The sequence below is a fragment of the Polypterus senegalus genome, chromosome 4, assembly GCF_016835505.1.
Source record: "Polypterus senegalus isolate Bchr_013 chromosome 4, ASM1683550v1, whole genome shotgun sequence".
Taxonomy (NCBI): domain Eukaryota; kingdom Metazoa; phylum Chordata; class Cladistia; order Polypteriformes; family Polypteridae; genus Polypterus; species Polypterus senegalus.
The window spans coordinates 160,651,846-160,669,081 of NC_053157.1; the positions used below are offsets into that span (position 1 = coordinate 160,651,846).

General features: G+C 36.8%; 1 protein-coding gene across 1 annotated transcript in view; it reads right to left on the reverse strand.

Moving 5' to 3' along the window:
• Positions 1–17,236, reverse strand: part of adgra3 (adhesion G protein-coupled receptor A3) — a 109,804-nt gene that overhangs the window by 42,001 nt on the left and 50,567 nt on the right. Inside the window, exons 9-11 of the mRNA XM_039751580.1 lie at positions 16,877–17,041; positions 7,333–7,534; positions 2,422–2,571 (exon numbers count right to left, since the gene is read on the reverse strand). Of these exons, the coding sequence (XP_039607514.1) occupies positions 2,422–2,571; positions 7,333–7,534; positions 16,877–17,041 (517 nt within the window). The remainder of the gene's footprint in view (positions 1–2,421; positions 2,572–7,332; positions 7,535–16,876; positions 17,042–17,236) is intronic.

The following is a 17,236-nucleotide window of genomic DNA, read 5'->3' on the forward strand; positions in this document are numbered from 1 at the left end:
TCAGTATAGATATCCAGGAGGATTTCTTTTTCCCATTGAGATCTGATGTGTTTTCAAAGTGTTCCTTTAATTTTTTTGAGCAGTTTATATATACAGACACACATACATATATAACACTCTTGGCATTCTCTCGATGAGCTTCAACAGGTAGTCACCTGAAATAAAACCATTTCAGGTGACTACCTGTTGAAGCTCATCGAGAATGCCAAGAGTGTGCAAAGCAGTAATCAGAGCAAAGGGTGGCTATTTTGAAGAAACAAGAATATAAAACATGTTTTCAGTTATTTCACCTTTTTGTTAAGTACATAACTCCACATGTGTTCATTCATAGTTTTGATGCCTTCAGTGAGAATCTACCAATGTAAATGGTCATGAAAATAAAGGAAACACATTGAATGAGGAGGTGTGTCCAAACTTTTGGCCTGTACTGTATGTATGTATGTATGTATGTATGTATGTATGTATATATATATATATGTATATATATATATATATATATATATATATATATATATATATATATATATATATATATATATATATATATATATATATATATATATAATATGTGTACACACACACACACACACACACACACATACATACATACATACACTGAGGCAGGGGATGAAAGTCAAATACCCATCATCTCTGCCCAGCCTAATGTGCCAGAATACGTTTTTTTTAAAAAAAAAAAAAAGGAACTGCACAATCAAATACCTGAACAGGCAGTCCCCGGGTTACGTACAACTGTAGGTTTGTACTTAAGTTGAATTTGTATGTAAGTCGGAACAGGCACATTATTTTAATAAATGCTATTGTTGACCGACTGTAACCAACTGCTCTGCTAATGAATGGAGTTTCACATCTCTCTGACCTTTTTATTATTTCTACTTTATTTTCAATGGTGATGATTTTTTCTCTTCTTTACTGTATCACCAGCAGTTGCATCAGATTTGTGTTTCAGGGACATTCTTGAAAGGTGAAGACAAAAGGTTAAGATGAGCTCTTCTACACAGCACTGTACACGCTATCACAGCAGGAAGGTACCCGTTGTCAACACGTCTGATGTACTGACAAGAGACAGCTTCCTGCTATGTGTATAACAGTGCAAGCAGGCTTGCTATTGAGAATGAATGTGGGCGGCTAGAGGCAGTTAACCACCCGCCCACCACACAGTCACCTCCACTACAGTATGCTGCCTGCAGCGTCCGCTCACTGAGAATGAGCACGGCGCGGCCAAAGGTGGGTTGTGAATCACCCACCACTGCCCCCATTCAACAGGCAGCCACCGGGGCACACTACAATACTACCTCCCGCCGCCACATTCACCCTCAATGGCTTGCAGCATCACCAGCCACCCACTGAGAATGAACGGGGCAGCCATGTGTGGAGGGTGGGCAGTGAAACGCCCCCCTCCGCTCCATCCAGCCTGCGTCCAGCCTGGAGCAATAGCTGCGGCGGCGTGATAGGCAGGCAGCGAACTGTCCCATCAAACCTCCGTCCTGCACACGAGTGATAGCCGTGGCCTCGGTGACTATGGACCACAGGTCACTGCTTGCCGCCAGGAGCTGCCCGAGGGACACTACACTACGCAAGCAGTGAAATCACCCCCCTCCGGCCTTCGTCCAGCCACCGCTTGCAGTGTCCCCAGGCCGAAGATGACGGAGCAGCAGTTAATGAGGCACATGCGTCGCAGCTGTGGCCCCGTTCATAAGTTGTAGGTCAGACGTCCGTAACTTGGGGACTACCTGTATTAATATCTCATTATACAGTATATATTGTATATTTATATTTTTTTTCAAAGCCAATCACCTATTATGAGTTGAAAGAACACTGAATCAATTTAAAGTGTGTACAATTCTTGCATTTTTTTTCTTACATAATTAGTTGAAAACGTATCAGGTATGTATGGTACAGCATATTGTATACTTTAAATGTAAAGCAGGATGCTCATTACTTTCTGAAAGCTTCATAATCATTCCACAAAGCTACATGTAACATTGTTCACTATCTTTCCAAGATGGTCTTTCTACAGAGTCTGTGTACTGTAAATAAACATTACACTTCAGTTAACAACACATTTTGCCTTATCCATGGTACAAGAAATGATGTAAAACTCTTAGACATGTGAGTGTAAACAACACAAAGTAACCCTGTTTTTTATATAGGCCTGTACAATATCACATTTTAAATTCTTACTATAACAAGAAGTAATATTTGTAATTGCAGAATAAAAAAAATGTTGAAAAAATTAACAGAAAAACAAAAAAGCACTACTGAATATTCTTAATGGAAAGGATCATTTCATCAAAATATAAAGTAATATATACTCGTATATATATGTAATTCAAAAATACTTTAGCATTTCCAGAAAAAAAAACTATAAATTGTAAGAAAAAAATTGAATAACTAACAAACCTCTTTATATTTCTCTGCAAACCATGCAAACTTCTCAATCATCTGTGCCACAAATATTACGTCCATCTTGTCTGAAAAGTTTGCAGCTTCAACAGTGTAAGCCAGCAGTTGTCGTGCTGTTGTTACAGCATTTGTGAGATTAAGAGGCATCTGAAATTGATAAAAAGACATTATTTTTAAAATACATCAACATAAAAGATGGCATGTTGCTTCTGTTTTGTAATTTAAAAGACAAATATTATAAAAAGAAATATAGGAGTGTAAACTTAATTCAGCAGTACCTAACCTGTCCATGCTTATGCACATGCACAGTATGAACTGCTGCACAAATTTTACTTTAGACAAATGTGCATAAATCATTGTGGTCATTCTAATAGGAGTGTATGTTGTTAAGTGAATTCTTGTGTGTGAAGTTTGCAATAGAATGGAATATGCGAGTTCTCTGTTAAAATGAAAACTAACAAAATTATGGTGGTGGGCTACCTTTGTGCACACAGTGCATTATAATACAACATTTTATTTTATATAAATGTACTTTGCTGCATTATATATAGTCATCTTGTGTTAGTTCTCTATGACATTTGGATTGTCAGTATGTGACCAACCTTGAACAGCTGTAGGCAACATATTGATAAAGTGACTTTGCTGTCATGTGTGCTCCCTGTTTAAAATTCATAACCTGTAGCATGACAGAAGTCAGCCAAATGATACGTACTTGTTTACATTTTGTTCTCTGTGCAATGATTTTGATCCATTTATTGTACTTCCTGTGAATTTCAATTATATTGTTTATGAATAAAGGGGTCACTACTGACTATTTTCAGGTGGGGAATTAAATTTGGTTTTCAAAGGAAGAGGGAAAAAAAAAAACACACACACACACACACACACACACTTCCATTGCCTATAAACGATTTTCTCCATATTTACAATATCAGTAGTGTGAATTTACCAAATAGTGAATATTCAAGATTCTACACTACTGCTGTATTTGAAATTTTTGAACTTTAAAAGCTCAAAGCTTCAGATTTGGATTGAACCCAAACAGAAAGAATGACTTTTATGAATTTTAGGTCCTAAATGTTACATTGACAAACACTGCCTCACCTTGCCCACAGCATTTTAGTAGTTCCACTTTGATAACAGAAAAATAATTATCATTTCTAAATTGAAACCTACTATCTGTCCCTTAGACCCAGACCCAACAACTCATGAAAAGTTCAATGGCCATTCTGGAAGCACTCATTCTTAGCATTATCGAAAGTTTATTACTGAATAGCACAGTTCCTGACACACTATAAGCATTGGCAGGTCATTACCTAATTATAGCTAGACTGATATATGCTCAAATATAGAACTATTTCAAATTTACCTTTTCTTTCTAAAATTTCTGAAAAAGTAGTCACACTTCTTCAAGCCTGACCTTACACAATTTATTAGAGAAATTCTAGTTTGGCTTCCATATTTGCTATAGTACAGGAATAACACTAACCCGTGTTGTAAACGACATTCTAATATTGTTTGAAAGAAATTCCACAGTAATTTATGCTTTTGGATTGAAGCACAGCTTTTTGCCACTATTGACCACTCTGTTCCTTTACATAGACTAGAAAATGACACTGGGATCGCAGGCATTGTCCTTGCACAGTTAAGATGTTATTTATAAAACCAATTTTATTATGTAGAGAAATATGTTGATGGTATTCCATTGTATATGGTTTCTTGTAGGGCTGAATACTGGAACCTTGGAACTATCGTTAGAAAACACAATTTCCACTTGTATATAGATGATATCCACCTATAGCCTTTCTTTTAGATGAAATAACATTTCTCTTATGGTACCCTTGTGTTAGTTAATTAAATGCGTGAATAGATGATAATTATTTGCAAAAAAACAGAACTGTTACTTATGCGAGTGAATGATTCAAATGGCAACACTATTCTGTCATGTTTTAACTCAGAAGGACTAACCATTAGTTTTACTGAATCAGCACGCATCCTATTTGTGCAATGTGTTTGGCAAAAGACACACAATTTGTAAGACATGTTTTCAAAATGAAGACGTTTTCTAGACAGAACAATTAATGCATTGCTTTATTTCTAGTAGGACCGAGGAAAGCATTGTTCGCAGGCTATACACAGTATTCTTTATGCAGCTTTCATTTAATTCAAAAAGCTGCTGCAAGAATTATTAAAAGAACTAGAATATATGAACACGTCAGTCCACTTCATATGTTTATACACAGATGTCCAGTTAAACTTAGAGTACTTCAAAAATCTATTGCTTTCATATCAAACTTTAAATGACCAAGGCCCTGCTTACTTATCTGAAATTAATACTTGCAATTTAGAGCACACATTAAGGCCTCAAGGTACTGGACTAGTGAAGACTCCAAGGATTAGTAATATAACAGTGGGAGTTTACACTTTTATTTACAGGGCGAAAAGTTGTGGAATGATTTGCCTGCATATATAAGAGAAGCTTTTTGGTCTCATTTGTAAATTCAGGCTAAATTGCTTTAGTCTAGCATGCCCTGACTAGAGCAATTAGCTGAATATATTGCATCTCTGTTTGCTACAGCTATTTGTACAAAATATAAGTAGTACATTAATTACAGACTGTTACTTTCCACCTGCTATTCTGTTACTACTCTTGGTATCCTGCTTTGGGACTTGGTTACACTGCTCTACTGTCAAACTGTTCTACAGCCCTTGGAAAAGACACCAGAGATAATGGGAGTCTTGAAATCAATGGATGGAAAAAGTCTCCCACTGTATTAAATGGCCCAACATTGACTCTACTGTAAAATGTCCAGGAGGGAGTGGGTGGCCATCTGGCCTTGGTTACCACTCCTCTGATCCTCTGACTGTGTCAGAGTTTGTCTTTAGCATTTTCTGTTATAACTGACTGAAGACCCTTCAGAGATAATTTCACCAGAAGTGTTGTCTATCGTTTTTCTCTCCTCTTCTTTCCATATCCATAGATCAACAACTAATGGACAGTAAAGTTGGGCCCCATTTATGTAAATCAGTTTATACTACTTTGTTTTCCTGTCTGTTTAAACAATCATCTATGTCTTTATGTACATTATATTTTACCTAAGAACTTGTCACAGTGCTCTGTGCCTGCCTTCAGTGAAGAAGTGCCATATAAAAATAAACCAAATTGAACTGAATTAAATATGTACGTCAAATTATGTGAACTTATAAGAACTGGTTTAGCTGGTGTTTAAATGGGCTTTTAAAACACTGAACTTTAAAAGCTCAAAGCTGAAGAGACAAGAATCCACCCAAAACATAATCAGCTCATAGCTAATGAGTACAAGTTGTCCATAAACCTTTTACCACACACACAAACAACCTTTCTAAAAATGGTCAAAACATGTTGTAGCAATCGCCCGATATGGGAAAACGATTCCTACACTTCACCACCCAAGAGGGAAGTGGACGATATTTGAAGGATAAAATAGCATTAACATATTCGGTCCTCAGCCCCTTTTGTCCCCTATGCGCACCCTTAAATAACTGGCAAAAAAAAAACCAGAAGAAATTGGGACTGGTAAATATATTGAAATCCAGTGATTACATTTACTTGCCCAGTGCATGACTGCTCATTTGTGAACCCCCTTCCCAATACGCTCTCCCAAGCGGCCAAATCCTAACTCTCCGGTTTGACACAGACATAAAGAAAAATAAAAAAAGAATTGTTCTTTAGAGAAAACAAAAAAAAGATTTAACGTAGTCCATATATACTGAGAAGAAACCTGCAATTCAGTTCCTACCATAGGATGGCGTGAGGAAAACACAACAGTCCTGTGAAAATGGCTTCCCTGCTGGCTATCACGAAGAAACTTGATCACGAGTCCGACTCACCAAACGGGAGCACCCAGACAACACCAGCCCCTGGCCTCTTCTCGGGGATTTGTCACATTGATTATTACTTCGGGGTGGCAACCCACAAATAGCAGATGCCCCTGGGTGAAGTCATATCCTAAAGATTCTTAAAGCGTAGATAGTTGCCTCCTTGCCTTCAGCCTTTTCCTACTTTTTTTTCTTCTCCCTTCCTCGATCCGCCATTCCCCTTAAAAAGAAAAGTTTCCCGCCGAAACATCTTTTCCCCGTTTGGTTGTTATGGTAACATGACACCAGCAATTGGCTGCTGGAATATTTCCTCAAAAGTGCCTGAAGGGCTATTTACAGACACCCTCCCAGCCACATTATAAAGTGACGGACAGTCCAGAATGCCAACCCGACTGACAAGTTATGTAGCCTACAATGTTCTAGGCATGTCAATACATGTTTTCATGAAAAAAGTGGCCGCTAGTTTTTCCATCAGAAAAGCAATACTTATGCCATATAGGAAATACGGAGAAAACAAAAAAGCAAGAGATATGTACTAACAAATACAGTGTGAACAGCATGTATATTATACATATACAGTAAATGGCAACTTTTTTTTTTCAGGTAGACATTTTAAGAATTTGTCACTGAACAAATTAACTACAATAGTCCGCAGGTAAAGTTGCTTCTTTACTGTCAGTCGAAACGAACAGTGTAGAATTTATACTCTCATTCCATAAGTCTTGCTTTCACACTTTGATATTTTTTTTATTTCATAAAACCTTTTTTTTGTGGTTAGCTTCAGTACTTTTTTTTAGATATATCTTTTTTAATACAATGAATTTTACAAAGGTCATTTTAATCTGTCATATATACAACATAGGCAGCAGTAACCTACCCCTTATAGACACAGAAAAGTAAAATTGAATCACACTAATAAGCAGCTTCAATATGACAGCTTATTAAAATTAGCTTCCATGACTCTTAATTGTGAGGGCCTACCAAATCAACAGTAGAGGAAGAAGAAAAAAAGTGCTTTGTCAAATTTTTTTGAAAGATAGTTTACATTACCTGGTTAATGATATATAATACGCGAGTTGCATCACTTGCATACTGACACCTTGAATAATCTTCCTCGGCCCAAAATCCACCACGGTCACAACGTCTCCAAGCCTTTCTCTCATCTGAGGACAGTCCTGGATAAATGCCACTCCCTGCAGAATAGCGAGTGCAAAGCTGATATGCAGTTATGCCAGCCAGTGTCCTTGGCCACCTAAAAAGTTAAAAAAAAAAAAAACAGCAGTGACAGCAGTGTGTACAAGTTTATGACAAGGCTTTGTCCAAGATATTTCCTAAGACAATGGCCGTTATAGTGTAGTGACATTTGTTAAAAGTATGTATTAGAAGTACTATGTAACTGACTAAATACTTTTCTGTACCCAATATTTATTTATTTTTTACCAGGGACTAATATTAGTTTACCGGAGCTTGTTACTTTGGAATATTCTAGATACTATGGTACAAGGCTTTAGACCCTGAGTATTTGGGTTCAAATCACTATACTGGTGTTATGTAACCATGAGTCAGTCATTTCACCTGCCTGTGCTCCATCTGGAAAAAACAAAAATATAACCAATTGTACCTCAAATGTTGCACGTTGCCTTAGATTACGATGTGATCCAAACAAGTAAAATGTAAATGTAAAAATGTAAATTGGCCATGAGTAAAACATTTCTGTGGTAGATGAACTTGTGATTTTCCTAGTGGCTGAACGTGACTTTTTTTGATTTGGTCTTTTGAATTAACACAAGTAATAGTAGTAATAATGGGAATATTTAATGGAAGTATAATTTCATCTTTAGCACATTGTCTAAGGTAGCTAAGGTAAGGTAAGCTAATAAGGTAGCTTCAATCATAATTGAATGTAATGCATTGACCTGAAATCATGCACCGTTACACATTTTTTTAGGGTTTAGACTAAAAGCAATATACAGTGAACTATGGTTTGCTTTAATCTCTCTCTCTATATATATATACCACTGGACCTAAAGGGCTGAAATTTTGACAGTGCATTCCTATAATGACATGGATAACTGCCGAGACAGGATTTTTTGAAATTCCATCCCTAGGTGAATTGGGACATTCCAATACGTTTCTTGCCACTGAGAAGAGGGGCAAACGACACGGCGCGCATGCGTGGAATGAGGAAGCGAATGCTCAAATACAGAATAAGCCTATAGAATGGTTTTGTGAATGGGCCATTTTGACTCCAAAAAACGATCAAGCTGCTTTCATTAATGACATGTTGCTGAAGTCCTTTGACGGAGAAGAAATGGTCTACAAGTCGATAGACACTGTCTGTAATGCAGATGAAGCCGTCAACTATCCGGTAGAGTTTTTAAATTCCCTTAAACCACTGGGTCTTCCATACCATAGGCTTACTGTGCGGAAGTGCACACCCGTAATGCTCCTTCGGAATTTAAAACCACCGAAACTATGTAATGGCACTGGACTGCAAGTCAAAGCCCTGCAGAAAAATTTAATCGAAGCCATTATTTTGACCGGGTGTGCTCAAGGAGAAAAAGTGTTTGTGCCGCGCATTCCCCTAATATCCAATGACCTCCTCTGTGAGACTGCAATTTCCCCTCAAAGTATGCTTCAGCATGACAATAAATAAGTCTCAGGGCCAAACTTTGAAATACGCAGGTGTAGATTAAAGGGAAGATTGTTTCACCCACGGTCAGTTTTACGTAGCTTGCTCACACGTAAGTTCGCCCACGAGCCTGGTAATATTAGTGGCGCCCAATAAAATAACAAAAAATATTGTTTATAAGGAAATCCTCTAAAAAGCAATTAAATATTTAAACTCCCACAGCGTCAGAAGTTCCATGCGAAGAAAGTCACGGGCAATAACTATAACTTCATATATATATTTCCGAAAAAAAAGTACAGTATATTAAGACAGAGTCCCGCGCAGACAAAGTCACGGGTAAAAGCTAGTTTATTACATATAGCACTGATGCTTACAGGCTGCACATTTACAAGGCACATGCAATATACTGAACATTGTAAGTATTGTACATAAAAGAACTGCTGAAAAGAAATAATTTGGTGAACTATATACAATGTCTACCAACTCTATGCTGTGTTCATGGGAGATCCTTTTACTGTGTTAAACAAACATGTTAACTGACCAAGGTATGCCGTTGCTCCTGGCTTTTGTTGTACACAAGAGTTAAAGTAGGCCCACTGAAGTGCACTGGCACGTCATTGTTTCCGCTTTGAGAACTGGAGTTGACCAGCACATTGTGGGCTGATGCTCAAGAGGACACCCCAGTTCTCCACAATATTGCATGTATTTTCCCAGCAAGAGTCCCTGGTCCCTCACCTTATTGTTTGAAGTATAATTACCGGGGGTGTGGGGGGGGGCAACCACAACCTTCTAACCCTTCCTGAATTTATATGCATTTCATACAGCATTGTAAGAAGTGAGAAAAATCCTATGGAATAGGGAGTAGAGCACATACTGAAGGACACAACTTGCTAAGCATATCTTTATTGATGAATGTTCATCATTCCACTTTGCCCTTGGCAGCAGCACCATTTTTCTGGGTGATTCCTTATTGGCACTTTTGGATTATTAATAACAAATATAAATTTAAACAAAAGTTGGCTAATTTTCCTTTTTTTCCCCAATAACATCACCAAATTTCAATCAAATCAGTCAAAGCGTTTTTGAGATTTCAGCGTGTCTGGTTTTCCTTCAATGAAGATCACTCCTAAATATTGATATACCAAAATACCCTTTCTTAGCAGATACCTACTTACCTAGATGTACCATCCCACCAAATTTCACCCTTTTAACTAAAGAGGAAACAGTGTTTTTGTTGATAAGTGAGTAAATGAGCTAGTAAGTCAGTCAACTTTGCATACCTAAATTTAAACAAAAAAAACCAAAAAAAAAACACAAGTGACCTGGTTCAATGCCTTCAGAGTCATTTCTAAAAATGACAGATTGCAGGGGTGTGAGAAATAAGAACAGAAAAAAGAATAAAAAAAAAAGACATTTTGGTAAAGTGCAACCAGCAGGTGGCACTTTTGTGCCAGGTATAAATTAAAGTTGCAAGAAAATGATTAAGAAATGTAGCTGTTTAACTAATTGTACATCAATACCAGTCAGTCTTAAACACACCAAGTTTAAAATACAGTATAAACAAGTATGTTTGTTTCTCACTTGTGTGGTATGCTATTTGTACATTAATTAAAGCATAAACATGAGACATACATGTTAGGATAACAGATGACTCTAAACTGACCCAGTATAAACGTGTGTATGTTTGTATGCATAAGGTATCCCTGTGAAGTCAACCCCTTTAAATGTTTGACCATTTCCTTTTAAGAGGGGGTCATCACAAAGAAAAGAAAACCTACCTAGATCTTTGCTTCATGTAAAATTTGGGTAATTAGGATTTGTCTGTGTAATAGCAATGTATATTCAGCCTAACCAAAATTTTAAAACCTGGATTCAATGTAATCACAGACTGCTATTCAACTACCCCTAAACAGAGTCTGATATATAACACTCTTTTTAAAAAAAAAAAACCTTATGTAAAAATAAATACAAAACTTATTTACTAAGTGTTAAAAAAAAGACTAGCAAGATGAAATTTTAGGACTTGTGACTGTAAGCTGGTCATTTTCCAGACTTTCTACATAAGTAAAAGTGAACCTCTCAAGAACAAAAACAACATTTACTTATATGGCACCATTTTCATACAAACAATGTAGCTCAAAGTGCTTTACAAGATGTCAAAAAGAAAGTTACAAGAAAAGAAAAACAAATTAGGCCATAAAAGATGAAGAAAGAAAGAAAGAAAAAGACAAATGAATCTAAATGATCTTAAAAACAAAATATCAGGCAAAAGAGTAGCATCCTTGTATATAGTGCCACGATAAAAGCCTCTAAGGTTAAGTCCAGTGATAAGGTCAGGGAGGACAGAAAAAAACAAAAACTTCAGTTAAGGTGGAGAAAACCCATTGTGTATGCACACCTCGTGCATATGTACTGATATGGTCTGCCAAAAGTCAGAGAGGAGCAAGGCATGTTCACCTTGGCACTGACAAGCTTTAAAAAGTCATCAGCTTAAAGTGAAGATACACTGAACAGAAGAACTAGGAAGAACACAGGCACTACAATGTGACCTTTAGAGACTCAGTCACCCATGTTAAGTGTGCCAATCAGCACTGTCTGACAGCTACTGTAATATTCCAGGTTGTATTAATTCAGGTGTGCCCACACTTATTCGGCTTGCGAGTTACTTTTAAAATGACCAGGTCAAAATGATCTACCTACATTAAAAATGCTATATATATATATACATACATATACATATATATACATTTACATACATATACACATATAACATATACATATACATATACACACATACATACACACTGAGTATCAGAGGTGGGTAGTAACGAGTTACATTAAATCAGTTACATTGACTTGAGTAACTTTAAAAAAATTGTACTTCTAAGAATACTGTAGTTTTACTGCACCATACTTTTTACTTTCACTTGAGTACATTTGTGAAGAAGAAACACTATTCTTACTGCGCTACATTGGGCAACACTCGAATCGTTACTTTTTTTCTATTAGATAAAGTCTGACAGACATTTTTTCAATCTGCTCTGTGTAGCGTATGATGTCAAGTTGCGCACATGCCTTCCATTGCGTCTCCAGCTCTGACACGAGGTTTTGGATGTTCTCCAAATCAAGGTGCTGCAGCTTTGAGGACAAATGTTGCATTTTTCATTTGAAAGCATTAACTAAGCTAATCATATTGAGCATGGAGTTCTCCTTTCCTTGCAGCTGTAAATTAAGCTCATTCAACATGTTGGTCAGATCGAGAAAAAAATGGCAAGTCTATCAGCCATTGACAAGGAGAAACTCCTTCTTCTCCGGCCAGGGGTGTTGAAATCTCAGCAGGAATTTCTCCTTAGCCATCTGCCTCAATGAAAGCATCTTTTATCATCTCTCCATCTTGGAACATCTTGGAAGGACTTCTTATGCTTAATGATCGAGTGACTCACCCGGAACGATGCTTCGGTGTGTCTGCCTTTGAATTCAGCCGAGTGAAAAATGACGGCTGTCCGATTAACTGCAATTTTAGTTCCCCCTCCTTTCTCTTTCTCATATCACTTTTTGGAAGGAAGTTAGATTCATTTTTATGAACAGTTCGAAAGTGCTTTTCCACATTTTCCTTCTTTGGAATAGCAATGATAGATTGACAGATCAGACAAACGTACTTCGATTGTGACATTGTGAGAGAAAAAAATCCTATTCCATTTCCACATCCAGCTCATAACCAATAAATTTATTTTTTAAATCCCTTCTTTAGTCGATATAAATTGGAAGGCTAACTAGATCATTTAGATAGCTGGAGTTTTGCAGTAGCTCGCATGTTTGATCGTGCGTGTGGGATGACCAGTGTGTTAGAAGAAAACAGATCTCAGACTGGCAACCCTGTATGTCAATCAAGTGGCAAATGCCATAGGGAGGATATATGATAGACTAACATTTAAAAAAAAATTTTTTTTTGAATGCAACGCGATCTACTTGCACTATCTTTCCGATCGACGTATTGGGTACCCCTGTGTAAATTGATTTGCCACAGTCAATTACCTTGTTATTTACTTTTTCTTGTTGGCACATGAAAAATATTTAAGAACATTAAATCTATGACTGAATAAAACATTATTGTCTACTCCCCTTACTTTCCTTGATGTTCTACCTAGCTGTGCTGTATACAGAGAAAACAGAAGACACCCTGTAATAGGAGAAGTGTAACACAGTACTAATCAGTTGTGGGTAAAGTCAGAATTCATAGTTTCAGCAGAAAGTGCATTGCATCTGTGTGCTGTGTCTCCTTTTGGACCAGGTCAGTGAAAGAATAAGAGAATTAGAGCAGAGGTGGCGGACACACTGTGTGTGGGTCTATGTAACAAAGAGTCTGGAAGTGGGAATAAAAGTATCTGATGTTTTAGGGTAGAGTCACCACAAAACCATTCCATGATAACACAAACTGCATGCTTATGCTGCAACAGGGTACAGGTATTATTATACACACTCCAGATCTATCCATAATCCTGTTAAGAGAGGATGTAGAGAAAGCACACCTGTTGTTCTTCACAGCCACCTTAAAATTATTGAGTGCCTAAAGCCTTTACCAGCTTCAAAAGCATTAATGAATGTCTAAACACACAAGTTTAACAAAATTTCAAATTTTTTGCTTTTTTCTGGAACACAATTTGTTTTGGCCTTAGAGTATTAAACATAGCTCGGGTAGTTCAGCTTCTTTCTCCCCCTCCAACATGCTTTGAGTCTTTGGTGCTTAGAAATTACATCATAAAAATAACAACATCGTGGCTGTTAAAGATGTAAGCAAGACAGAGTTTACATAACAATGTAGTTTGTTCATATTCAGATTAACATTAACATGTTTTTCTGGAGGTTTATTGGAATTGTAGTGAACTTGTCATTCTATTAAAACACTGACTGCCATGAGAATGAAAAGATCCTGTATCAAAAACTTTTACGTTCAGTCCAGCAGGATCCCTGTCCTGATACATACCCCTAACAAGCTTCTTCACTCACTACCATCCTCAATGGACTTACTGTATTCTATATGTGATGAGGGTGTGTCATAATTTACAACACCATGTTAATAATTACCAAGCAATAAATGCAAAATAGTAATGTCTTCTGCGAATGATACAGTTATAAACTTACCATATCCTAATGTTTGATGTGGGAATCTGAAGCTTCTTCTACAACTCCATTACCCTGCTTCTAAATATCATCAATCAAGCTTTTGTCCTATAAACTGTCTTATAAGCGTGGTACAGATAATATGTGAAATCTTGTTATACAAGAACATTTTGTTGAGAGTGTAGTGTATTCAGATAAAGGTTAACGGTCTTCATTTTGAAGTCTCCTGGCTTCTGTTTGAAAGAACAGGAGGACAATTACACTTGACCCAAGATCTAACAGTGGGTTCTATGAGCAGAATGAAGAATGGAGTGAGTGACTGAAGGGAATCCATGGTGACAGAATAATTAAATAAAATCTCAGAACTACAAACACCAGATGTGAACATGATCAGGTATGATGCCAATTCCTGCAAGCTTTATCTTGCTACAATTCTAATTTTATTCAAGAATGGTTACTGTTTTCACTTTACATGCTTCCACTGTGATCTCTCATTAGGAAACATAATGTTAATTTTCACTTGTATGCAGATGACACCCAGTTATACCTTTCATTTAAATCAAATGAAGTATCTCTGATGTTGTCTTTAATTAGTTGTGTTAGTGAATTAAAAGAGTGGATGAATGAGAACTACTTGTCATTTAAATACAAATAAAACAGAGATGTTAATTGTTGGAGGGAATGACGCTGATCACAGCAATATTTTGCCATCATTTAACTCAGTTGGAATCCCAATTCATTTTACTGAATCAGCCCGCAATCTAGGAGTTATCTTTGATTCTAACATGTCATTTAAAGCACATATTACAAAGATGTCCAAAACATGTTTCTTCCATCTTAAAAATGTTAGGAAATTAAGGCGCTTTCTAAATAAACAGGATTCTGAGAAATTAATTCATGCATTTATCTCTAGTAGGATTGACTACTGCAATGCGGTGTTCACTGGCTGTTCAAACTGTTCTTTATACAGTTAATCCAAAATGCGGCTGCAAGAATTATTACAAAAACAAGAAAATACGAACACATAACTCCAGTTCTTAAATCCTTACACTGGCTCCCGGTTAAGTTTAGGGCAGATTTCAAAATCCTCCTTTTAACATATAAAGCATTAAATGGCCAAGGTCCGGCTTACTTGGCTGAACTTATCATGACTTACAAACCTGAGCGCACATTAAGATCTCAAGATGCCGGACTGCTCATGATTCCAAGGATTAATAAAATAACAGTGGGAGGTCGAGCTTTTAGTTACAGGGCCCCTAAACTGTGGAATGGTCTTCCTGCTTCTATAAGAGATGCCCCTTTGGTCCCAGCCTTTAAATCTCGGCTGAAGACTCACTACTTCAGTTTAGCATATTCTGACTAAAGCTGCTGATTAACTGTACATACTGCATCTCTGTTGTTAGTCATTAGCACTAAAACATAAGTAACATGATTGTTATAATTTGTTACTAATCCTTACCTATTCTGTTTCTGTTCTCGGTACTCAAATGGCCCACCTGCCAAGTTGTTTGCCTGCCTATGGTAAAGTCATCCCTGATGGAGGATCACATGAATCATGGGAAAAAGGGGTCCTTTCATCGGATTGGTTGGCCGAGCAATGTTTCAGCCATGGAATGGCCAAATGGGGAGGGCAGCTTGATGGATGAGGTCTCCAGGACTCTAAAAATATCCAAATCTTATTATGTGATATCATCTACTGTTAAATTCTGCTCCGTACTTCAAATTTTTTTTTATTATGCTGTATTAAGGATTTGTTCTGTTCTATGTATTGTATTGTATTGACCCCCTTCTTTTGACAACCACTGCACGCCCAACCTACCTGGAAAGGGGTCTCTCTTTGAACTGCCTTTCCAAGGTTTCTTCCATTTTTCCCTACAAGGTTTTTTTTTTTGGAGGTTTTCCTTGTCTTCTCATGGGGTCAAGGCTGGGAGGCTGTCAAGAGGCAGGGCCTGTTAAAGCCCATTGCGGCACTTCTTGTGTGATTTTGGGCTATACAAAAATAAACTGTATTGTATTGTATTGTAAACCATACATTTTAGCTCTCCTTGTTTCTGTTAATTTTCCTGACAATCACTCCAAATCACAGTTGTTAATGGCAACGGTGCTATAAATAAAGATTGGTGGAAACAATATATTTTTTTTTTGTATAGAAAGTTAAAAACCTTATTGTCCAAAAAAAACAAAACAATTTTTTTGGCTATAACTATAGACAGAATTCTTTTCTATAACTATGAACAAGATAATACAATTTCAGGATCTTATTGTTTTTGCTGTTTGAACCACCTTTAAGTTTGTACAGTTCGAACAACAGGAATAGGTAGAAATTACTTTTACCTTTCACCTCTACCTGAGTAATGAATATGTGATTTCATTTTTTTTTTCTTGTACTTTCATTTAGCACTGAATTGTATTAGAACGCTTGTAGATGCCAGGAAGGAAGGACAGGCATCCTGGCTGGGATAAAGGAAGGATTCTTGGATGGACTTATGTTTTTCTTTTCTAAGACCAAAGACCGCTAACGTGAAAAATGCCTTTGCAATAAACTGGCTACAGTCCTCCTTAGATGCAAGACTGTACTGTAGTTTTGTGTCATTTCTATCTTCAAGTAGAAATACTGTTCTGTCATCATTTCTGTCTAAAATCATTTTTCTTGCTCAAGTTTTGCTGTGGCTCTTTGTCTAAGAAAATGTTTAATTTACTATCTTACCTAAAACTACTTTTACACCAGTGAGTAATAAGCCTGCTGTATCATATTTTAAATAAATTACACAATTTTAGTATTTTACTTTAATACTAAACTTTAACAGTTTTTCACATAATTTAAAGATAAAATAAACCAACCTGAAATCTCCTTTGTTGTTGATTACTCTCTCAGGTGGACAATACTGAGCTGTACTTTCCAACACTACAATGCGGACTGTTCTTGTGTTATTCCCTCTTCGTGTCCGCACACGACACTCCCATTTCCCATTAGAACCAGTCTGAATATTGGAAATTGTTAAAGCACTGGAGGAAAAGAAAGTTTCCATTCATCAGCAAAAAAATGAATGTATTTTATGTATATTTAAACTTCTGAGAAATCAGTTTAAAATTCTTATCTGAAATCACATATTAAGTGTGTTCCACTGTTCAGTTTAGTTTACTGTCAATGCTCCCTGAGGTGTTTTAGCTTATACTAACTGATAATCAACTTAAGCTACA